The sequence below is a fragment of the Giraffa tippelskirchi genome, chromosome 6 (assembly GCF_054371585.1).
Source record: "Giraffa tippelskirchi isolate mGirTip1 chromosome 6, T2T-mGirTip1v1.2.pri, whole genome shotgun sequence".
NCBI lineage: Eukaryota > Metazoa > Chordata > Mammalia > Artiodactyla > Giraffidae > Giraffa > Giraffa tippelskirchi.
In genome coordinates, this window is record NC_137280.1 from 134220839 (window position 1) to 134245474 (window position 24636).

The 24636-nt window shown below is 52.3% G+C and overlaps 1 protein-coding gene, 1 long non-coding RNA gene and 1 other non-coding gene across 3 annotated transcripts; 2 read left to right on the forward strand and 1 right to left on the reverse strand.

Annotated features, from left to right (window-relative positions):
- Nucleotides 1–5097: 5097 nt before the first annotated feature.
- Nucleotides 5098–23635, forward strand: SLC6A7 (solute carrier family 6 member 7). Its single transcript, XM_081495790.1, has 14 exons — nucleotides 5098–5130; nucleotides 10006–10189; nucleotides 11853–11984; nucleotides 12127–12361; nucleotides 14028–14166; nucleotides 15512–15646; nucleotides 16486–16589; nucleotides 16712–16836; nucleotides 17537–17649; nucleotides 17970–18101; nucleotides 18597–18696; nucleotides 18888–18988; nucleotides 19579–19746; nucleotides 23426–23635. The coding sequence occupies exons 1-14, from the start codon at nucleotides 5098–5100 to the stop codon at nucleotides 23633–23635; spliced, it is 1911 nt and encodes a 636-aa protein (XP_081351916.1).
- LOC145508679 (uncharacterized) lies at nucleotides 13259–17922 on the reverse strand. Its single transcript, XR_014055528.1, has 2 exons — nucleotides 16682–17922; nucleotides 13259–14268 (listed from the first exon to the last, which is right to left on the reverse strand). It is a non-coding gene; the product is annotated as an uncharacterized LOC145508679 (long non-coding RNA).
- LOC145511861 (U1 spliceosomal RNA) lies at nucleotides 21283–21445 on the forward strand. The gene has a single exon (XR_014058232.1). It is a non-coding gene; the product is annotated as a U1 spliceosomal RNA (small nuclear RNA).
- Nucleotides 23636–24636: the final 1001 nt, after the last annotated feature.

Below are 24636 nucleotides of genomic sequence, written 5' to 3' on the forward strand. Positions count from 1 at the left end.
GAGCCTGGTGTGGGCTGAGCGGAGAGGGCCACAGATCAAGACTAGGGAGGGACTTGGGGCTGGGAGTGGAGTGTCCACACAGAGGAGGTCTCTAGGCAGGAAGCCAGCCTGGCTCTAAATGGATGAGATGCCCAACCAGTGGGACACAGAAGCTGGCAGCAGAGCAGGTGTAGGATGGCACGGCTTCAGAGGGTATGGCCGCTCCAGAACTACTTTCTCTGAATCTCACCAGATGGACTAGCAGTCTGGATCCTCATCTTTCACAGTCACCACTGGCTGGTATAACAAAACACATGCTCTTCAGCGATAAAGTCTGAACATTTAAGCAAACTAAAAATGTTTATTTATATGCATTTAAAAATACCTTCCTATATAATAAAAGGAAGTACATTTTCATCTCACATTTTCTTTAAGTCCAGTACATATCCCCATTTTTCTGGTTTGATGTGAGACTAAGAAAAATAAAGGAGAGGGAGAGGGAAGCGGGAAAGGGAAATAGATTATTTATTAGGTTTGGATTCCTAACTAGTTATTTTGCCAAGTGGTACCCAAATTTCCTCTTGGAGGGGGAGGGGGGTCATGTTGAGAACAACTGTCAAATGTGCTCAGTGGCAGAACTCATGGCCAGTTACATGATCATAAAACCAGGGTTTCAGAGGGTGACTGACTCATGTGGACAATGTCTTGTAAAAACTATTGGGGGGGGGGGTTGTTTGTTTTATGAAGTACAGACTTTCCCAACAAGGGCTGTGGTGATGAGGGTGAGGATGGAGGAAGTTGTGATATGGAGGGCACAGCCTGGGTGGGGTCAGACTCCTTGATTCCAGGCCTCACCTGCCTCTACTTCACTCAATGATTTTCCAAGTCCTGCTTCCTCTGGGCCTCACTTTCCCCATGTGAAAGGTGAGCCCCAGTGACTGCTGCTGTTGCTTGGTGGTCACCTCATGATGTGTTTGAGAATGGCTAAAGTCCCATCCCTGATCTCTTCCCCTCCCCTAGGGCTGGCTCCCTCCAGGGCTGGATCTGGGGGGAGCAGATGCTACTGGGAAGTGGCAACAAGGAGGCAAGTCTGTTAGGGTTCCTGAGCCAATGCCTCGTCTCTACTCCCTGTTCCCATGCTTCTCTGTGCCTTGCTTAGAGTCTAATGAAACCTACAAGCCAATGAGAGGGAGTGGTTCAGTCAAGCTGCCACCCATCCTGTAAGAGGTATGATGGCAGGCCCTTGGATCCAGGAGCCACTGGCTTTTGCCTCTCCCCAGGCATGGCCTGGAAGCAGATATCAAATTGCCAACATCTGTTGGATCATCGAAAAAGCAAGAGAGTTCCAGAAAAACATCTACTTTATTGACTATGCCAAAGCCTTTGACTATGTGGATCACAACAAAATGTGGAAAATTCTTCAGGAAATGGGAATACCAGACCACCTTATCTGCCTCCTGAGAAATCTGTATACAGGTCAAGAAGCAACAGTTAGAACCAGACATGGAACAACAGACTGGTTCCAAATTGGGAAAGGAGTACATGAAGGCTGTATAATGTTACCCTGCTTATTTAACTTATATGCAGAGTACATCATGACAAATGCTGGGCTGGATGAAGCACAAGCTGGAATCAAGATTGCCGGGAGAAATATCAATAACCTCAGATATGTAGATGATACCACCCTTATGGCAGAAAGCGAAGAACTAGAGAGCCTCTTGATGAAAGTGAAAGAGGAGAGTGAAAAAGTTGGCTTAAAACCCAATATTCAAAAAACTAAGATCATGGCATCCTGTCCCATCACTTCATGGCAAATAGAAGAGGAAACAATGGAAACCTTGAAAGACTTTATTTTGGGGGGCTCCAAAATCGCTGCAGATGGTGACTGCAGCCATGAAATTAAAAGATGCTTGCTCCTTGGAAGAAAAGCTATGATCAACCTAGACAGCATATTAAAAAGCAGAGACATTACTTTGCTGACAAAGGTCCATCTAGTCAAAGCTATGGTTTTTCCAGTGGTCATGTATGGATGGAGAGAGCTGGACTATAAAGAAAGCTGAGCCTTGAAGAATTGATGCTTTTGAACTGTGGTGTTGAAGAAGACTCTTGAGAGTCCCTTGGACTGCAAGGAGATCAAACCAGTCAATCCTAAAAGAAATCAGTCCTGAATATTCATTGGAAGGATTGATCCTGAAACTGAAGCTCCAATACTTTGGCCACCTGATGCAAAGAACTGACTCATTACAAAAGACCCTGATGCTGGGAAAGACTGAAGGCAGGAGTAGAAGGGGACGACAGAGGATGAGATGGTTGGATGGCATCACCGACTCGATAGACAAGAGTTTGAGCAGGCTCTGGGAGTTGGTGATGAACAGGGAAGCCTGGCATGTTGCAGTCCATGGGGTCGCAAACGGTCAGACATGACTGAGTGACTAAACTGAACTGACTGAGGCATGGCCTAAGGCCCTCCTGGCTTTATCTTCAAAGCTCAAAGATTCAGTGATTTGTGACCCTGGGTATACAACTTCACTCCTCGAAGACAGTTTCCTCAGATGCAAAATAGGGAAGCACAAACTTGACTTTCCAGGCTGTTGGAAAGAACTAAAATTTAGATATTGGATATGAGCTGGTCAATGCACACAGTAGGGCTCAATGAATTCCCCTTCACTTCACATTCATGGCTAAGCGGCTCCTTCCTTCCTGGGTCTGGAGAGGCCCTGCCTGCCCTGTGAGGCCAGGCTTAAAGAAAGGAGCAACTGGGTGGGACCTAAAAATCACTCGCTCCAAAATCATTGCAGACGGTAACTGCAGCCATGAAACTAAAAGATGCTTGCTCCTTAGAAGAAAAGTTATGACAAATCTAGAGAGCATATTAAAAAGCAGGGACATTACTTTGCTGACAAAGATCTGTATAGTCAAAGCTATAGTTTTTCAAGTAGTTATGTATGGATGTGAGCGCTGGACCATAAAGAAGGCTGAGCACCAGAGAATTGATACTTTCAAATTGTGGTGCTGGAGAAGACTCTTGAGAGTCCCTTGGACAACAAGGAGATCAAACCAGTCAATCCTAAAGGAAATCAACCCTGAATATTCATTAGAAGGACTGACACAGAAGATGAAGCTCCAATACTTTGTCCACGAGCTGACTCACTAGAAAAGACCATGATGCTGGGAAAGATTGAGAGCAGGAGGAGAAGGGGGTGATGGAAGATGAGATGGTTGGATGGCATCACTGACTCAATGGACATGAAAACTCCAGGAGATAGTGAAGGACAGGGAAGACTGGCGTGCTGCAGTCCATGGGGTCGCAAAGAGTCAGACACGATTTAGCAACTGAATAACAACAACAAGGTGGGACCTGGGGAGGAGAGGTAGACCTGGGAGCCAACCAGGTCCTTTATCTAAACCTGTGCTGTGCTTTAAACTCTTCCTGTCTCCTGCTCCAGGGAGAGGAGAGGCAGCAGACACTTAATCTCATTCTCCCCAAAGACCTCCCATGTTGGCTGCCAGTAGGGCAATGCCATGAGTGTCTGAACTGGGACACTTTTGAGAGTGAAAGGAGCATGATTTGTAATGTATATGCTGGGCCTGCTACCAAATACGGGTTCAGTTCCATAAACCAATGCATATAATTGTGCTTGCTCAGTCATTTCTGACTCTTTGCAACCCCATGGCACCGGGCTCCTCTGTTCATGGAATTTTCCAGACAACAATACTGGAGTTGGCTGCCATTTCCTACTCCAGGGGATCTTCCCAACCCAGGGATAGAACCTGAGTCTCTTGCATCTCCTGCATTAGCAGGTAGATTCTTTATCACTGCACCAGCTGGGAAGCCCTAGCTAATAATTTCCCATCCTACCTGTGGGCTCACTGGACCCTTACAACACTCTGAGAAGTCAGCCAAGCCCAAACTGGCTGACGGCCCACTTTACAGATAGGAAACTAGAACATTTTCAAGCTCATACTTCTGGGGAACAGGAATGCACGTGTTTATGATCTAAGTCGCTAACTATCACCACCATACAGTGGCACTTGCCCTATTCTTTCTTCTCACCCCAAAGTTCTTGTTTCATTTTCATCCCAAGAAAAGGGCATGTTCAGGACCACTACTAGTCTAGAAGGTCCATGAGGCCTGACTCTGTCACTAAGGTCCCTCACTAGCTCTGTGAACTTGAGTAACTCAACCTCTCTGTGCTTTAGTTTCCCCTTCTGTTAAATAAGGATAATAACCTCTTCTCCAGGTCACTGTGTTGAGAAAATATTAGCACCTAGCCCAGGACCTGGCACGCTTTAGGTGCTCAATAAATATTGGTAGGTTAGGTGATTGAATAAATACCTGACTATTGGCTGTTCATTTGTTGGCAAGAGTGGACAACCCATACTGGTCCATAAATGTTTACTGAGCCCCTACAATGTGCCAGGCCCTATGCCAAATGTTTTCTATGCACAAACTTCCTGGATTCCTCACATCCTTGTCAGGAAGGTAAGTTTGTTGTTCCCACTTTCCAGGTAAAGAAATGACAGCACAGAGAGTTTAAGTAAGGTGGACAGGTCACACAGAAAAGAGGAGGCACAGGGATGCTGGAACCCAAAACCAGGCTGTTAGTGTTCCTGTGCATGGCCTGTCTCCCTCATTGCCCAGCTAAGGGAGAGGGAGGCCCAGAGAGGGCAGAGTACTTGCCCAAGGTCACACAGGGGGCGATAGCTGAGGCCTCAACACCGAGAGCTTCCTTCCTAGACTCCCCTCCGCACGCGCTCAGGGCCCCTCCAATCCGCAGCTCTGCTTGCGGGGGGTGCGCATCCCTTCCCCCCGCTTCCCCCCTCCTCCGCTGTCCATCAGTCAGCCCATCAGTCTGGGAGTCTACACCGGCTCAGCGGTGCACCCCTCCCCAGCCTCGGGTGCTGCGCAGGGAGAGGCAGGGCGTTTGCAGCGCCCAGCCCGCGCCCCACGCCCGCAGCAGACGGTAGCGCCTGCGCCCGCGGCCCCCCAGCCGGTGTGCGGGAGTTGCGGAGGCCAAGGCGCGGCAGCCGGCCAGCGGCACGATCTCTTGCCCCCTCGCCTGCTCTCTGCGCTCAGGAAAAGCCAAGCCGGGAAGCCCTAGCGACCTGCCTTCCGAGATGAAGAAGCTCCAGGGAGCTCACCTCCGCAAGGTAGGGCACGAGGGCAGGGGCCCACCTGAGGGAGGGGTGCAGAGGCCCGCCCCCTCTCGAGCCCCCTGGGAGGGTTGGAGAGGACTCCGGGGGAGGCCGGCTGAGCTGGATTGCAGGGAGGGGCGGGGTCGCGGTCTGCGCGGGGTAGGTGGGGGGGTGGCCTTCCCCATCTGGGGTCCGGATGCAGTGTGACGGTGGGGCGGGGAGGGGAGGCGGGGAGAGGCTAGGGTTCATTGGGCCAGGTTCTGCGAACAGGTGTCTGCAGCGACAGGAGGCGGGAGGTAGGGGTGCTGGGGCTAGGCACTCGCCCCTCCCCGGTACCTTCATCCCTTTCCCCCAGGGGCTAATTGGGGGAGTGGGGGATGCTGGAATAGCTGAGACAGCCTTGAGCTGGATTAATGGGGGTGGGGGCTTGGACCTGGTCCTTATCTGTGCACTCTACACTGAAGCAGCCTCAGGGAGCCAGCAGGGGCACCCTGGTTTCCTGCCTGTGCTCCTGCCCTGCAGCGCCCACCACCTGCTTCCTCTCCACCGGCTTCGGCTTCTTACTCCTGGCAGCTTTAGCTTCCCTGCTAAAACCCCAGGCTGCCCCTCAGCAGGACACAAGGGAGGCAAAGGCAAGGAGGGAAGAAATGCAAGACCTCACAGCTCGGGAGGTGGGGTGGAAGCTGGCATGAGAGAGGAGGCCAAGTCTCTGTGTTCCTGGGCCCAGACCTCAGCCCCTCCCCACCTTGTCCTTGGGGTTGGACTCCCCAGCCAAGTTGCAAGTGCATGAGAAGGGAGAGTCTTGGGGGAAGTTTCTGGCTTTGGGCTTAAAAGTACCAGTATTAACCAAGGAGTCCAAACTCCTGGGTAGTGTTTCTGCAAATGCCACTTACCTGGTGACTCTGGGCAAGTATGTTCTCTAACCTGGACCATCGCTGGTCCGTCCCCAGTAAGGGGCACCAAAGCAGGCCCTCCAGTCCTGGGGTGGGGGGATGCCATGAACTCACAGCAGCTGGTATTGTTGACTGTCCTCTCTCCCATAAGCCACACCCTCACCCCCAACATGCACTCATTCAAGCTCTCTGCCCTTGGGCAGCTGAGTGTGGAACTACTGTGATAAATGGGTTCTTTTTATTCACTGACATGAGTGACTTGTTAGGGTCATTTGTGGGTCTTCTGGGTCTTAAGTCCAGCCGCTGTTCTTTTCCATCCTATTCTCTCCCCCCTCCTCTCCCTCCTCACAAGAGCCCCCGCCCCTCACTGGCACAAGGCCACTCATTATGTAAATACCCATGTTGTGTGAAACCTTCTCTCAAGTAATTCCCCAATAATTCTGGGAGCTGGGTCTTATTATCCCCCATTTATAGACAAGGAAACTGAGGCTCAGAGGGGTGCAACTTACTGTTTTCCTGAAGGTTAAGCCGAGCAACCTAAAACCAACAGGGCAGGGCTGGGGCCCTTGGCCTCAGGGTCCCCTCTCTTGGTCTTTAAGAGAAGGGGGCAGGGAGTGAGGAAGTACCAAGTGTGGCAAAGGAATGGTGTTGTTCAGAGAGGAGCATACAACTGAGAGTCAGGGGTCTGGGTCCTGGCTTTGCTTTGCCCTTAACTTACCATATGACCTTGAGCTCACCCCTTTTCCTCTGAAACTCATTTCCTCGTCTGCACAATGATGAAGTCAGACTCCAGATTCCTATTGTCTCTCTCATCCTGAAGAAAGTATGAGAGCCTTGGCTTGGGAAATCCTACCTTTCCCAGACCTGCTGCTGCTGGTGACTAAATCTGCTGGCCCCTAAAAGAGGGGTGAGGATCTGGCAAGCTCAGAAGTGTGTTCCTGTGCGACTCTGGGTAGGGAGCAGGGGGATCAGGGATGGGAGCCTCAAATTCAGGCAGAAGTGTGAAGCTACTCATTAAGCTTCCAGCCTGCCCCATTGATTTGGTTGCTTTCCTGTCTCTCAATGAGTTCCATCCTCACTGTGCCAGCCCCCTGGGATCTACCCCATGGTGGGGATGGAGGCACCACATAGGTTTTGGATTGGCTCAGCTTTGGAGGATCCCATCCTCTGTCCCTGGAGCAGAAGCAGGTTTCCCTCTGATTGGGGGAGGAGCTGACAGCATCCTGCTCTTGAAACTCTTGTCACCATGGAAACAGAGAGCCAGGACCGCTCTGTGAACACAGAAAGGGCAGCAGCTTCTCAGGAGGGATCAGAGGAACCTCATTATCGGGCCCTCCTGCCAGCTGGCCTGAATGGGACTGGGGAGTCACAGGGTGTCAGGCCTGCCTCCTCATCCAATACCAGGGGTTAGTGTCAATGGCTGCTACCCTATTCCTCTTAGAGTTCACCTGGGAGGGAGTGGCTCCAGAGGGCTGATACCCATTCAGCTGGAGAGGGAAAGGGGATTCAGAAGGAAGAGGTGGGTTTCATACAGGTCTGGGAGCTGCTGCTACCCTCACCCCAGCATGTTTGAGATCACAGCTAAGAAATTACCAGCAACATACTGGTTTCAACCCTTAGATCCCAGTTACTCGAAAAGCAGCTTTTTCATGCTCTTCCTCATTGTCACTGTCACCCATAATCATGCTAGGCTGCCCCCATCACCACTGCCCCTCTGGCTGATAGCCAGCCTCAGGCAGGATCACCACCACGGCTGTCATTATCACCGAGGGCCCAATGCTGTTACCACATTTCTGCCACTGCAGCCAGAAACCTCCAGTCCTGTGACACCTGGACCCTCCTTTCACTATCTTCATCCTAGCACTGCTCAGATGACAAGTCACCAGCAAAGTTTCCTCTGTCACCTGATGTGTATGTAGACCTCCTTGGGCTGGTGCCAGGAAGGGCAATTTTAGGAGATAAAACAAATCAAGTAGTAGCTGTTTGCTTGGACCTGATCTGATTCGTGACCACTGCAGTGAAGTCTCCTTGGTGAATTTTGCCTCACAGACCATCAGCACCAGAAGATGACTAACTAAAGATTATCTAGACCCACATTTCCTGGCACGCTAGCTCCTTGAAACCCTTTTCTTAAGTAGAATTGGAGGATAGTTGTCTGTTCTAGCCCCTCCTTGGAGAGTCACAGTGCATAGTGGCCCATTAAAGGATCTGACAAGTCCTGCAACAAAGAAACCTGTTTTGGCTTGTGATAACCCAGCTTTCCCCAAAATTTTGAATCAAAAATCCCTTGTTCCCTCAAACATCTACAAACATTTCAAGTGATTTGTTTTTGGAAATCTCCTCAGTGTCCATATGGGGAAATTTAAGGCTCAGCAGAGTCTTTCCTAAGGTTGCATAGTGAATTAGCACAGACCTGGGGTGAGAATCGTCATCTCCTGACATCCAGTCTAGTGGAATCACTGTTTCCCGTGGTTGTTCCTCAGCAGGAAGCAGGAGGTCCTTTTTCCTCTCTGAAAACCATGACACTATTTGATAACCTGCCTTCTTGGCAGCTCTGTTCTCCTCTACATGGGACATAGCTTTCAGAATCAAGCAGAAAAGGTCTAATGGTCCCCTTTCTCCTGCCCCGCTTCCAGAGGCACTTCTGGGAACTGCTGTGTGAATTTTAGATGGTCATCCTGGGGACTTTTGGCTTCCATCTGGGTCCAAAGGCCAGACAACTCATGGACATGCTACCTCACATCCCTTTGGTCAGGATTCCAAGCACTCTGAGGAGGGCTTCCATCTCCCAGCCCCAGCCTAAAGGGAGGATGCCCAGTGAACTTCTCCACCCTCCTTAAATTATGGGAGGGGATCTTAGGGACAGCTGGTTCCCATTCCTCTCTGTGCAAGCATCTCTCCTCCAGAGACAGGAAGGTCACAACTTCCTTAGACAGACTAGGGCTTCAGTAGCTTCTTCCTGCTTTGGAACTAAAATTCACAGTCCTCAGCAGGCCTCCTTCAGCCACAAAGCATAAATCTAAACCCAAGGGAGCCCACATTCCCTCCATGCCCCATCCTTTCTATGCTAAGGGCCCCCACTTCTTCCTCTTGTCCTCCTGTAACTGCTTTTCCTGAACATGCTCCAGTCCAGCCACCTGCTTTGTGCACATGCTCCAAACTGCTGGTATCGTTCTTAAAATACGGCGCTCAGAATGGAGTAGCAGAACTCCAGCACTGGGTGATTGAAGATCTGGGCTTCAGCATCTGGAAGTCTGGACTGAAGACCTAGTTCTCCCACTAGTCAGCCTCGTAAAAACTCTGGATGTGTCACTGATACCTCTTTGAGCCTAAGTTTCCCTTTGATGAATACTTAGCTCTCAGAGATTCCCAGGTAGCTCAGTGGTAAAGAATCAGCCTGCCAATGCAGGAGACACAGGTTCAATTCCTGGGTAGGGCAGATCCCCTGCAGGAAGAAATGGCAACCCACTGCAGTATTATTGCCTGGAGAATGTCCATGGACAGAGGAGCCTGGCAGGCTACAGTCCATGGTGTCGCAAAGAGTTGGACACAACTGAGTATACACGTACCTCTGTTCGTCCCTAGCTCTCAGAATTGTTTTGGGAATGAAATCAGGTAATGTTGAGTAAAATGTTTCGCACAGTGAGTGCATGATAAGTGCTCACACATGGTAACTGTTATTAAGATTATCATCAAAATAGGACCGTCACTTGATTTGACCTCTGTGTTAGCCAAACTAAGATTAAGGTAGCTTTCTTAGTACCAGAGCCACCTTACTACTCTCAAAAGTTTGTAGTCACCTGAAATCTTGAGGAGCTCCTGCCTGCTAACCTGTCAGCCCAGGTTAACAGTGAGAGCAGTTGATTATCTGAACCAATAAAGTTCTTTGCATTTAGCCCTGTTTGAGTTCATATTCTTATTTGAGATGGGGGGGGGGTCCCCAGTTCAACCTGGCCTCACCTTTCTGTCTTACCTCTTTGGTGTCTCTTACTGGCAGCCTGTCACCCCAGACCTGCTGATGACCCCAAGTGACCAGGGCGATGTAGACCTGGACATGGATTTTGCCACAGACAGGGGGAACTGGACAGGCAAGCTGGACTTCCTGCTGTCCTGCATCGGCTACTGTGTCGGCCTGGGGAATGTCTGGCGTTTTCCCTATCGAGCCTATACCAATGGAGGAGGTATGAGCCTGATGCCTGCATGAGGGGTGTCGAGGCCAGTGGACCAAGGCTCAGGGTGGAGTGAGGTTTTAAGTGACCTTGGCCACTGCCCCCTATGTGACCCTGGGCTGAATTAGTTGAAAGCAGTGACCTGGGCTGGAAGGAGGAGCTCACCCTGCCTAGTCCCTTTTCCTCTCCCAGTCCCTTCCTTCCTTTCTCATCCCCAGTGTGGATACTCACTCAGTTTTCTCCCTAAGCCTTGGCACTTCCTGGGCCCTGAGTGATGGGCAGAGATGGCTGCCTCTGCTTTGTGATAAAGGGCTGTATCTGCCTGTCAGTGGTTACTGTGCTCTCAGTATTCTTCCCATCCCTTCCTCTCCCACCTCACCTCCCTTGGAACCCCACTCCATCAATCAGTCACTCCTGGGTTCTTGAATCTCCAGCCTAGCATTGCCTCTTGGTTCCTTCCTTTCAAGCTGCAAATACAACATGTTTTCCATCTTAAATTCTCTGTCCCTGCTCCTTCATCAAGTGGCTATTTTAAGTCTCACCACCAATAGCTGGGGTTGAGCACTCACCATCTGCCAGGCCCCAGGCCTGCCTCACTTAACCCTGATGACAACTACCTGGGCGGGCACTGTTGTCTTGATGAGGCAACTGTGCTTGGAGAGGCCAGGTTCCTTGCCCAAGGTCACACGGTGGCGACCCAACGTTCCACCCCAGGGTTATCATCTCCGGAGCCAATCTGTTCCTGCCAGCACTCCATGTCTCCTCCCATGTCTACCAAACTCCTTAAAGAAGCACGTATTGGCAGAGCAACAGAAATGCAAGTAAAACTAGATGAAGCAGGGACAAGATGAATTGGGATGACGGGGAAGTATGGGATGAGTGCTGGCCTCTGAAGCTCCAGGAACTCAGGGATGGCCACAGTGGTCTCTGCCCTCCCTCTCCCTGGTTCCCGAGGCTTTTTCTCTCTGTGTGCTGACCTCATTTTTCCCTGGATCAGACTTCCTCCCTACAGGTGTGTCGGGGGTGGCCAAAGACAACTATGGAATGACTTCCTCCTCAGAACTGTTCCCTCTGAATGAATCTATGTTGAATTGCAGGGAAGGTCTCTAATTGGCCTGCCTTGGGATATGTGCCCAGGAAGGGTGGGCAGGGGTTGGCTGGTGTGACTGGCAGCCCTTCCAGAGCCATATGGTGGTGGGCAGTCCTGTAAAGGAGCTAGCTGCCAATATGAGAAGAAAAGGAGGAGGGATGCTGGGCACAGGCGACCACAGGTGGCAGCCACAAGCATCTGAGGTGGCATTGGGAGGAGGGGAGGAGCAGGTAGACAGAAGCCAGATTCTAAAGGTCACCGATTTCTGTACTGAGGAGTTTGTACTTTATCTGGCAGGGAATGCATTCATTCATTCACTCATTTGTTCATTCATTCACTCAATGTCTGCTCTGAGCCCAGTCCTGGCCTGGGCACTAGGGCTACAGAGGTAAGTAAATCCCCATACGTCCACTTGGCCCTCAGTGATCTCCTGGCAGAAAAGAAGACAGTCCTGCAGTGCCCAGCCCCACATGAGAAGTGAAGGAGTCTGCCAGTCACGGGAGCGAGCGGGGCTAGAGCTAGGCTTTAAGGGGAGCCGACCTCCCATCCCTAGACCTTCCCCACTCTCCCTCCTCCTCCTTGCAGGCGCCTTCCTGGTGCCCTACTTCCTCATGCTGGCCATCTGCGGCATCCCCCTCTTCTTTCTCGAGCTCTCTCTGGGCCAGTTCTCCAGTCTGGGACCCCTGGCCGTCTGGAAAATCAGCCCGCTCTTCAAAGGTGAGGCCCTGAGGGGGTGTGTTCAAAGCCTGAGGGAGGCAGGGAGGTTGCCCCCTACTCTCTCTGCCCTCTAGGCAGAGAGGGAGGTGAACTCTAGAAAGGGGATGGCTTCCCTGGCCTGAAGCCGCCCCTCCCCGCCCAGGTGCCGGCGCGGCCATGCTGCTCATCGTGGGCCTGGTGGCCATCTACTACAACATGATCATCGCCTACGTCCTCTTCTACCTCTTCGCCTCCCTCACCAGCAACCTGCCCTGGGAACACTGTGGCAACTGGTGGAACACGGACCTCTGCCGCGAGCACAGAGGCTCCAAGGACGGCAATGGCGCCCTGCCCCTCAACCTCACCAGCACTGTCAGCCCCAGCGAGGAGTACTGGAGGTCAGGCCCCTGCTGGCCCAGCAGCAGTCAGGGAGGGACAGAGGGCAGGATTGTGCCCGTGCTCCCATGGGGCTCTACATGCACCTCAAAGTTGAGTTCAGGTGCTGTGTTGGATGGACTCTGAGTTCTAATCCCAGTTCTTCACCTGACCAGCTGTGTGACCTTGAACAATTTATTTGGCTTGTGATGCTTTATCTTTGAATCAGGTGTGATAGTATCTGAAGGCTACTGTGAGGATTAAAGTAAAGAAGGCATATAAATTGTGCCGCTCAGCCTGGTGGATAGTGAGTGCTCAATAAATGCTAGTTGATAGTAATGATGCTGATGATAACAGTCATTGTCAACATCTGGAGCCTCAGTTTCTTCCTCTGTACAAGGAGTAGTAAGAGTCCCTGCTTCATAGGATGGTATCAGTCAGTCACTCGTTTATTCCCTCAATCTGTGTTATTGAGCACCGACTATATATTAGTAGGTAAAACACTTAGCAGAGACCATGGTCACACAGGACCTTCTTGGGTTAGTCTAACAGGAGAGAGGAGACTCTAGGAGAGTAAAGGGTATGAGAATGACACAGGTAACTCAGAACCAGCCACATCACGAGCCCCTGTGGGTGGCGGGGGTCAGAAGGGCATCACTGCCCATTGGCCTGTCCCAAAGTCCCACTTTATAGCTGAGAAAACAAGGCCCGGAGGCTTGCTCAGTACTTTCTGGCAGAGGCAGTACTGGAATCAAGGCCTCCTGATGCCTGATCCTCTTCTGGAACATTCCAGAGTAGCCTTGTTCCTAGGTAGGGACCATTGGCTGACCAGAGGACACCTACCAGATAACCATAACCCTTTGCCTGCAAAAGGCTACTCTTAGGAGTTTTCTCCCAAATGAGCCCCATGTTTTTAAATGTTTTAGCCTCCAACCTGCATTTATTACATAGTTCATTCATTTGTCCACTTGAAATGAATCTAAAGTGTCTGCACCTGCTGAGGAATATGTCTGACCAGTGGGGAAGGACAGGATTGGGTCTGCAACTAAAAGCCAAAGAACATGACATGGTCACTGGCAGCTGCCTAGGGTCTCCATGGCAACGCCATGGCCCACTGCATCACTTGGGGAGCAGGCAGGAAGCAGATGGCACTGTCACAGGGCTTCACTGAAGGGAGTTGAGTGAGTGGAAGGACTTCACAGAAGTGAGGGGATCCACATGGAAACGTGAGGCACCAGGGACTAGCAAAAGGGACAGTCATACCACCCCTGAGGCAAGGAGGCAGTGTTATCAGAATCAGGGGAGACTGAAAGCCTCAGAGGAAGGGCCACCCAACCAGAGCTGCGCTGTAGAAAAGGTAGTCACAGCCAGACCCTCTGATGGTGTGTAGGCGTGCATGCTTATACATGTATAAGGGTATTTGCATGTGTGCAAATACCCTAACCCATCATCCAGTCTCCTGCTATTGCCTCCCATTAGCCAGGCCCATGTGGAAACTGAAGAGGAAGGAGCCTGGGTGATGCTGTCTCTAGAGGCCCAGCTCCTGGGTGCAGAGCTGATCAGAGCAGGATGGGGAGGAATCAAACAGAGAATAGCCAGGAAAGCCTCGTGGGCTGGCCACAGCTTCACTCCATGTCTATGGAGCATTGGCAAGGTGACCAGAGGACATTCAGACCTTGTATCCCACAGCCGCTACGTCCTCCACATCCAAGGAAGCCAGGGCATCGGAAGTCCCGGGCACATCCGCTGGAACCTCTGCCTTTGCCTGCTGCTCGCCTGGGTCATCGTGTTCCTCTGTATCCTCAAGGGTGTGAAGTCCTCGGGCAAGGTGAAGCTGGGAGGCCCCAGAGGCCTGAGAGGCTGGGAAGGGTGAGGGCTTCCTGGAGGAGGCAGGGTGTGGACTGAGCCTGAGAGGATGAGTGGACTTCAGCTGGGAAGAGGGGAAGGGAGAGGACATTGAGACTGGGGAAGGGGGAGGCATTGCCTGAAGAAAGATGTGGAGATGGGGCTGGATGGTGGCTAAGCTGGTTCACTAGATTAGAAACATGCCAAGGGCAGGACCCATCTGTTATCTAAGCTTGTATACTAATCTAGTGCTTGGCTCTTTGAAGAAGCTCAGCAAGTGTTTGTTGAATGCCTAGAGGGTGGGCATGAGTCACAGCTCTTTGAAATGCAAGGACTAGAAGCCAGTTATCACATTCAGTTGGAAAGTCCAAAGGGTCTGCTTCAGGTACAGCTGGATCTAGGGGTTCAGATCAGGAATATTGTTCTCTTGGTCTCTCAGCAATGCTTTCCTCCAGACTGACTTCTCAGGCTTCATTCTTCGTGAGGTTGCCCCTAGCAACTCCAGGCATACATCTTTCCTACCTAATGTTCTCCCTTGCCCTAGGTTTCAAAAATCCTAGAACTGAGCCTCACTGGATAAATGGGTCTTAGACTCATCTCTGGACCAGTCACCCTGGGCAGAAGGGTGGTGTGCTCTGCTTGGTTGGGCCTGGAGCTGGAAATGGAATCAGTCCCAGGTGGAAAAGTCAGGCAACTGTTATGTGAAAAATACCAGCTAAAAGCTGGGGAGACAAAGCCCACTGTAGCTTATGGAGGGCAGGAAGGGCCAAAGAGCTGTTTCACTAGCTGGAAACCTTCTGAGTGGTTTACTCAATCATTTATAAATTAGAACTTGTCTCTCTGCAAAGTGCTGAGAGATGTTGTCCACGAGGAAAAGAACCATTAAAAGAAAGGTTAGAAAGCGTGGAGACCATTAGAAAGCCAGGAGAGGTCATCGTGGTGCAAGCCAAGGCAGTGAGGGGCTTGGGACTTGATGGTGTTTGCTGAGGGTGAAGCTGGAGGTTTGGGAACAGGTGGAGACAGGACAGAGGAGAGTTTGGGCATGTCCAATGTCTGATGACCTTGCAGGCTGGGTTTGCATGGGGGGAGGGGAGGGATGGGGGGTCTGGACCAGGGCGCAGGGCTGGAGAGAGTGGATGGGTGGGAATAGCCCTGGGAAGCAGTGATGTGTGGTGGGAATGAGGGAAGGAAAGAGAGCATCAGATGGTGGCTGTTTCCAACTTGGGCTACCTGAAGGTTGGAGAGGTGAATCAGTAAGATGGGGATTTCTGAGAGGAGGAGAGAAGAGAGAAAGTCACCTCCATCTGTCCCCATTTACTGTCTCTCAGGTGGTGTATTTCACGGCCACGTTCCCCTACCTCATCCTGCTCATGCTGCTGGTCCGCGGAGTCACCCTCCCTGGGGCCTGGAAGGGCATCCAGTTCTATCTCACCCCTCAGTTCCACCACCTGTTGTCTTCCAAGGTGAGACCCTCAAGGCCAGCATGTAAAGGGAGAGGTCAGGCTAGGGAGTGGAAAGAAGACTCCCTGGGGAAAGGGAGTGGGGAGAGGATCTTCCACACGGCGAATATTATATACGATTCTATGCAGTAGACATTATTCTCCCATTTTACAGATGAAGAAACTGAGGCCCAAAAGAATTAGCAGATCACGCGGCTAGGGAGCAGCAGAGTTGGGATTTCCACCCAGACCTGACTCGAAAACCCAAGGAGGGTATTAGTAATAATAATAGAAACAATGGTCCTGACAGGTAGCATTCTTATTTGTTGGTGGATGACTACGCCTGCCCCTACTCTAGCATTGTGCATAATGTAGTCATGTGATCCTTACCACCAGCCTATGATACCATTCCTACCCCCTCAGTACAGACGGGGGACCTGAGGCCCAGAGAGGTGATTGGCCTGGACAGTCTACACAGCTCAAAAGTGGGGGAACTGGGATTCAAATCCAGGTTCCTCCAACTCTAGGGAGGCAGTAAAAGGGTTACAGGGGCTGATTGTCAGTACACATCTACTGAAAATTTATACAAGGCACTACTTTCTTCAGAACTGGACCAAGCTTAGAGAGTATCTTCTAGATCCTAGATGGGGAAACTGAGGCCCAGAGAGAGGAAGGAACTTGACCAAGTCCTGTAGTGTTAGAGCGGGCCTTGCTCCTAGGTGCTGTCACTCATCAGCCGGGCCCTTCACCACAGCATCCCTGGGTCTGTCAACTGGCTCTCGCCCTACCTCCTTCCCTCTCTGGGCACCACGGTGTGCCAACCTCTCCTCTCTGCCCTCCCTCTGTGTCCTTCCCTGCCACAGGTATGGATCGAAGCTGCTCTTCAGATCTTCTACTCCTTGGGTGTGGGCTTTGGAGGGCTCCTCACCTTTGCCTCCTACAACACATTTCACCAGAATATCTATAGGTCAGTGCTGCCTCCCAGACCCCGGTGGCTGGAGTGGGTAGGAGAGTGGCTGGCCGGGGAGGGCCTTGTGGGTGAGGAGGGGGGCCACTCACCCTGGCCTGTGCCTGGACTTCTCCTGGCAGAGACACCTTCATTGTCACCCTGGGCAACGCCATCACCAGCATCTTGGCTGGCTTTGCCATCTTCTCCGTGCTGGGCTACATGTCTCAGGAGCTGGGTGTGCCTGTGGACCAAGTAGCCAAAGCAGGTGGGCAGGCTGCCTGGCCCTGGTGGGTGGAGGGTGAGTCAGGCACAGCTGGGCTGGGCAAGTGAGCATACATGTGGACCAGCAAGGTTGTGGATGGATATGGTGTGTGTATGTGCATGCACGGCATGCGTGCATGAATGTGTCTTAGCTGTTTTCTGAGTGTTCAAGTGCAAAAGGATGGGTGTGCAAATGAGTACGTATCAACCTGTGTCTGGAGAGAAGTGACTTTCTGGAGGAGATTGTCGTGTTTTGTCACATCTCAGGAACTTGCCTTGCTTGCCCAGATGAGTCACATCCTGTATGGAGGTGCCTGTGTAAGTGAATTGAGGGTTTGAATGATGTTGTGAATCAGTGTCTTGCACCAGTGGGAGTATCTGAGTGTGTGTGTGTGTGTGTGTGTACGTGGAACTGTTTGTGCAAATGATTGCGTACATAAGCGTATTCAAATGAGGGTTTATATTTGGTCTTGTGTTTACTCATGTACTCATTATTAATTCATTTTTTTATCAATCTGTGTTTATGGAGCACGGACAGTGTGCTGACCTGTGTCTTAGGAGTTAAGAAAGTGTAGGAAGTGTGCAGTGAGTGTACATCTCTGGGTTTGGCCCAAGTGGGTGTAAGTAGTAATCATGTATGTTTAAGTACATATGTGGGGCCCCCACGTTCCCCAGGCTGCTGACCCCGTGTGCCCTTGGCCCAGGCCCTGGCCTGGCCTTTGTCGTCTACCCACAGGCCATGACCATGCTGCCTCTGTCACCCTTCTGGTCCTTCCTGTTCTTCTTCATGCTGCTGACTCTCGGCTTGGACAGCCAGGTGAGCTGCCCATGCCGGTGGGTGTGCCTTGTGGTATGTGTCTGCGATGTGTGTGCATCTTGCTGTATGTGTTATCCGTGTGTGATGTGGGTGTCTCTGTCTGTATGTGTATCTATGTTTGGGTGTATCTGTCCAAGTATGAAATGTATGACTGTGTATCTGTGTATGTCTTCACATGATGTTTCTATGTGTATGATATGTGTGATGTGTGTGTGATATGTGTGTGATGTGTGTGTATCTGCATCTGTGGGATGTACATCTCTGTGTGTGTTTGTATGCGTGTGGTGGGAGCAGAACTCTGACCCCCTCCCTCCCCTCAGTTTGCCTTCTTGGAGACCATTGTGACAGCTGTTACGGACGAGTTCCCATACTACCTTCGGCCCAAGAAGGCTGTGTTCTCGGGGCTCATCTGCGTGGCCATGTACCTGATGGGGCTGGTCCTCACCACGGATGTGAGTGGTGCTATGGGGTGGGTGGACAGCTGGTGGGCAAGGCTGGGGCCAACACCTGCAGCGCTGCCTGTGGCCAGGCCAAACACGCCCCAAGCTATCTGCTTCCTCCTCTTTGGGAGAAAGCTAGTCCACCCCAGACCCTCTTTCTCAAGGGGCAGCTTGGCCTATGACCCCGAGTTCTGATTTTGGAGTCTGAAAAGTCTTCAAGCCTTATTCCTACACTTGATGAGTGACCTCAGGACAAGTGGCTTCACCTCCCTGATCCTGTTTTCCCACTGATAAAGTGGGGTCTACATATAGGCTATAGGCTTGTTGTGAGACTCAAATCAGATGGTGTGTATAGAGGGCTCGGCAGGCAGAGAGCAGTCACCCTCTCACCATCTTGCTCTTCCTACTGGCCTCCCTGCTCCCTGCTTACTTCCTGCCTGGAGAAGGGGCAGCACTGGGGATCAAGGCTGGGATGAGGGCACTCTAGAGCTGTGACTTGTGTTCCAGGGGGGCATGTACTGGCTGGTCCTTCTGGACGACTACAGCGCCAGCTTCGGGCTGATGGTGGTGGTGATCACCACGTGCCTCGCTGTCACCCGGGTGTATGGTGAGAGGGGCTGTGAGAGGCGGAGTCAGGCTCCCCGCTGTGGGAGAATGGGAGTCTACCCTGGAGCCCCCCTGCACTGGGTCTCTGGTCCCAAGGGCCAGGGTTTCCAGTGGGGGCAACTGGGGTGGAGGAGGGGCTGACGGTGCTTGTGGGGCTGTGGGTGGGGCCATTCCCCTCCTTTCCCCGTGCAGGCATCCAGAGGTTCTGCCGGGACATCCACATGATGCTGGGCTTCAAGCCGGGCTTCTACTTCAGGGCCTGCTGGCTGTTCCTGTCCCCAGCCACACTCCTGGTAACCAGGGTGGAAGGGAGGGCTGCTGGCTGGGGGCCCAGGGGTGAGAGCAGGGCCCCCGTGGGCATTCAGTCTGGGAGGACTGCCCTGGCCCTCAGTGGACCTCTCTTAGGGCTGGCAGATAGAGTGAGTACCAGGATCCTGGTCTACTCCCCTCCCCCGTGGTGCCCCCAGCTTTTGTAGCTGTGCTGGACCTGGCCCTGCATTTGATTGGCAGAATGAGTGGGGCTTTCTTAGGCTTCAGAGCTTTAGGGCTGGGGTGGTGAGGCTGTGCTTCTCAGCCTTGGATTTGGAGCAGCTCAGGGATAGGCCGTCTCAGAGCTGGACTGTCTCAGGCTTTGGCATTGGGTCAGCTTTGGACAGGGCTGTCTCAGGACTTGCAAAGGCTCCAAAGATGGGCCAGCTCAGGTTCTGGTATACTTAGGACTGGGCTTTCTCAGAGACTGGGTGGCTCTGGGCTGGGCTCTCTCAGGCCTTGGGATGGCCCTGGGCTGAGCTATCTCAGGCTTTACAGTAGCTCAGACCTGGGCTATCCCGAGCCCTGGGGCCTGCCCGAGGCCCTCTGTGACACTGGGAGCCCCCACCTGCAGGCCTTGCTGGTGTACAGCATCGTCAAGTACCAGCCCTCAGAGTATGGCAGCTACCGCTTCCCAGCCTGGGCGGAGCTGCTGGGCATCCTGATGGGCCTGCTGTCCTGCCTCATGATCCCAGCCGGCATGCTGGTGGCCGTGCTTCGAGAGGAGGGCTCGCTCTGGGAGGTGAGTCTGCCCCACCCCTGCTAGCCCCTAGTCCCCAACCCCATGGCCCTGCTCTGTGCCCAACCTCTAGAGCACACAATCTCTGCTCCAACACCTTTTTCAGAGCCTGCAGGGTGGTTTTAACTGGGAAGAGCATTTTTTCCTAACCAGTAGCCTGAGTTGTGAATCAGCTTAGATCAGCTTGGGCTGCAGCAGGCTCTGAGGGCCAGAGTCCTGTTCTGTGGCCCCTCATACCACGCGGGGCCTCTGGCAGGGGAGGAGCGCAATCCAGAGACCAGTAATGTTGGTCAATGCCCGCCTGTCCTGGGGGAACCTGAAAGGACAAGGGGTTTATCCACCATCCCATGGTGAGTTGTGCACGGGTCAGAACTTGAACTTGGGCTGCTGGCTTTCCTATGGAACTCAGGGTCTGAAGCAACATGGAGGGACCCCAGGGATGAGCTGTCACCCTCCTCCTGTGACCAGGAGCCCTGCCCATGGCCAGGGCTTTGTGGGGAGACCCAGGAAGCATACAGAGTGCAAGCCATTTGGCACGGGATTCTGCAGGCTTGGAAGATGGGAGTAGGGGCCCTCTGTGGGTCAGTGGACATGCCGGGATGCTGTGTGGCTGCTGGAGACCCACCCCCTCTGAACCTCAAGTGTCCTCTGCACACTGAGTCCTCCACTTCTGAGGCAGTGGGCAGGGAGTCCCCTGGTGGCAAGAGGGTGTCACAGTGAGCAGGGCTGAGTGAGCATGCTAGGGTCCAGAGACAGCGTTGGGACATGCACACATACATGCCCACTATCAGAAGTGTACTGGAGCCACCAGCACTGCTTCATGAGAGCTAACTGTTAAATATTCTAGAAAACTGTGAGCCAGTTGTTAAATCATTGATAACTTGAAATTGACAAGGGTGGGAATAATTATTACAGTGAAATTGGCTAGCAATCAGGCCTCCTATGCCCTTCCACTCCTCCCCAGCCTGCTAACCAGCACACTACTGCCCCCCTGCTCATTCACCTTCACTGTTCCTTGGCTGTCCCTCATCCCACCTTCCAGTTTCTGAAGAGAAGCTCAGAGCCCTTCCCTGGCAGAAGTGGATTATGGTCACACAGCACAGACCACAGGAGAGTCCTGGAGTCCAGCCACTGCTCTGTCTCCAACTGCTGTGTGACTTGAGGCAAACTCCTTCTCTCTCTGAACCTCAGGAGCCCCACCTGTGCTACTAAAGGAAATTTGTCTCCATGCTGAGAGCCAGGGTGTCTGTGAAGGGAAGGAGGAAGTTTATGGCGCCCAAGCCTGGCTTTGTCTCCCTCCTGTCCTGCTGCCACCACCACCCACAGCCAGGCAGAGAGGCCAGGGCGCTGGGGGATCTGTGAGTCCCACAGAGGAGTCACTGTCCAGCTCAGGAGCACCACCTTCAGAGACCAGGGCTCCCAGAAGTGACACACTAGGACAGGAGTCCTGGGGCTGCCACTTGCCAGCTTTGGGGCCCTAAGCAAGTGAATGCACCTCTCTGAACCTTGCTTTCTCTGTCTTTAAAATGAGGGCAGTGTGTCCTTACCTGTCAGGGGACTTGCCATCATCACGAAGGTGGTTTTCCAGGGTGTGGTTCATCCATTGCACTCCAGATGTGCTGACCCCTGTGATTTCCCCAAATGTAGGAAACTCGACCGCATAATTTGTGGTAGTGGGGGACTGAGCTCACGCTCTTCCTAGAAAAAAAAGGGGGAAAAATGAGTACAATGATACCTTCCCATAGGGTTGCTGTGAGAAGGAAAAAAGCTCATCAACATAGTCAGTACTGTGAGACACAGAAAAGCAGGGTATTTTTCAAGTTCAGGATGCGGTCAAGACTGCCTGGGTTTGAACACCAGCACCACCACTTCTCCCCTGTGACCTTGGCCAGTTTAACTAATGTCTCGGAACCATTCTTTCAGATAGTATCTGCGGGGCTGGAGGTAATAAAAATACCCTCTCACAGGGATACTCTAAGGATTAAATAAACCTATCCTCAGCACAGAGCTGGGATGCACGAGTCTCAGTTCTAAGCCAGTTCAAAATTGCCTCAAAATCAGGGGTGATTTTGCCCTTAGGGGATACTGGGTAATGTCTGGAGACTTTTTGACTGTCCTGAGAGGGTAGGGCTGGAGGAAGAATGCTACTGGCATCTAGAAGTCAGGGATCCTGCTATACACACTGTTCAGTGTGCAGAACTCCTCTCTGACCACAGTGTCAGCAGGGCTCTCAGGTTGAGCAACCTGGTCTAGACACTAGAGTGCAGCTGGAAACAAATTTCAGTCCTTAAACTCAGGGAGCTTGTATTTTAATGCAGGAGACAGACAATAAACAAACATACGAAGGCAGTCGTAAGTGTAATACTTAAAAACAAAACCAAGCCAGAATACAGGAATAGAGAGTGAAGGAAGTTCTGGCCAGGGTAACCAAGGGAGACCTCTCTGAGGAGGTGATAGAGACCTGACTAAATCACCAAGGTGATTGGTTTAGATGTCTAAGGGGAGAGCATTCTAGGCAGGACAGTCAGTGCAAAGGCCCTGAGGCAGGAGGGGCTAGCATGTTTGAGGCCAGCAAGGAGGTCAGTGAGACTGGATCAGAGCTGGTAGAGAGACTGTGGCAGGAGCCAACATCACAAAGATAGACAGGGGCCAAGACACGGAGGTGAGGTGAGCACTTTGGATTTCATTCCAAGTGAGATGACAAGTTTTTGGCAGGTTTCTGATCAGTGGGGTAACATGCTTCCAATAAACAACATTTTAATGGACATCACTATGCTTTGAGTATGGGGCCATGCGAGGCCCTTAGCCCAGGACTCACATACATTATCTCCCTTGGAACCTACACCCTGTGGCTCCTTACTGTTGGTGTCTTTCTTCACTGAAGAGTCTGGGGCTCTTCTCCCTAGCAGGGCAGGCAGAGAGCTTTGAGAATATGGTTTGAGGAAGATGGAACCCTAGAATGTCCAGGCTTAGTCATCATCTCAGTCAGCTCCCTCCTTCCATAGAAACTGGGCTGGGAGAGGGAAAGGTCAGACATCAGAGTAAAACAGAGGCACAATGTCAGAGATGGCCACTCTGGGATTTCCCTAGTGGTCCAGCGGTTAAGACTCCATGCTTCCAATGCAGGGGATGTGGGTTCAATCCTTGATCGAGGAACTAAGATCCCACATACCACCCACTGTGACTAAAAAATTAAAAAGAGAAAAACATGGTCACTCTGTCTCCATCCTCCTAGGGCATAGGTGTCCCACCAAAGCTCCCAGCTCTTCAAGACTCAGCATTTAGGGAAAGGGACCCAGAGTGGACTCCCAGACTGCCTGCCATGTAACCACAACAACAGCCACCATTTAATGGGCCTTACTCTGTTGTCAGCACCCTGCTGAGAGCTTCACCTCAGTGCCTTACTAACCATCCTTTGAAGGCATCCTGTTTCCCAAGTTACAGATGCTGGAAGCAGAGCTTAAATCTCATGCCCAAAGACCACCCACCCAACTTGTGAGCTGCAGGGCAGGATTCTCTCCACTCACGTGACACTCCTCTGGGGAAGTGACAGCACCCCCTCCCTTTCCCCCAGTTTTTGCAAAGACTAATCCAGGTGACTTGGTGAGGGTTTTGCCAGTGCTCAGCCGCAAGAAGCACTCCACCAGCCCTGGTTCTCACCCCTGTGGTTGCTTTGCTGCAGCGGCTTCAGCAGGCGAGCCGGCCCACCATGGATTGGGGCCCATCACTGGAGGAGAACCGGACAGGCATGTACGTGGCTACACTGGCTGGGAGCCAGTCACCCAAGCCATTGATGGTGCACATGCGCAAGTACGGGGGCATCACCAGCTTCGAGAACACGGCTATCGAAGTAGACCGTGAGATTGCAGAGGAGGAGGAATCCATGATGTGAGACGGAAAGAAGGCAGACATCAGGCCCTGCTGGCCCCCAAGGGGAGCTGCACACCCTCTGGGGTTCTGAGAGGCCTGAGGCTGTTGAAGGCTGCCATGGTGATGCTGGTCCCCAAAGCAAGTCCTTCTTTGTGACCTCTGCCTCTCCCAAAACCTCTGTCTGCTCCCTACACACACACACAGGCATTCAAAGCTGAGGTGAGCCAGCTCAGCCCTTCCTTCACAGACAGACAGACTGAGGCCAAGGAGGAGGGACTTACCCAAGGTCACATGGCAGAGGGGACTGGACCCCAGGCCTCCTAACCAGCTAGCTCCCTTTCTCACACGGCAGCTGGCACCACCCTCTCATCTCTGTTCAGGACTCAGTCCCTTCTCTTTCCCTAAGGGAGCCTGCCCCATACACTTCAGTGCAGCCAGAATCTTGAGCTGGGTAGGGAAACTCGGGTGTCCCAAGGTTCGTGAGGCCCCATCGTGGGTTAGCAAGTCAAGTGGGAGAAAGAGCCCCATGGGGTCACGAGTGCAGGCCAAGTTTCCTAAAGGAGGTGGGGCCTGAGGCCCTGGAGGATGGGCAGATTTGGAGAGAGAGAGAAAAAGAGGAGGGCAGGGTAGGGAGGGCCTCTGGCCAAGGCGCTCACCCAGCCAAGGTGTGGAGGTTAGAATATGGCCCCCTTTTCCTCCCCTGGGGCCAGGAGGCAGTCCAGGGAGTGACCAAGGGCAGAGAGCAGGGAGAATGGTGGGAGAAGCAAGTGTTTTCAGGTTACAACTGGATTCAGGTGCGAACGAAGACTGAGGGGGTGGGGGAGTCAGGGACGTGGGTGGGCAGGGCATTCGCATGATCCTGTGCTTTAGATAGAATATACTTCTGGCTCAATGCATAGGGTGGAGGTGGGAAGCCTGCTGAGGACAGAGCATAGGGGCCAATGCCTAAGCTAGGTTGTTAAGCGGGTAGAGGGAAGGGAAAGGAGGAGGACCCCACAACTTCCCTCACTGGACCCCATTTCC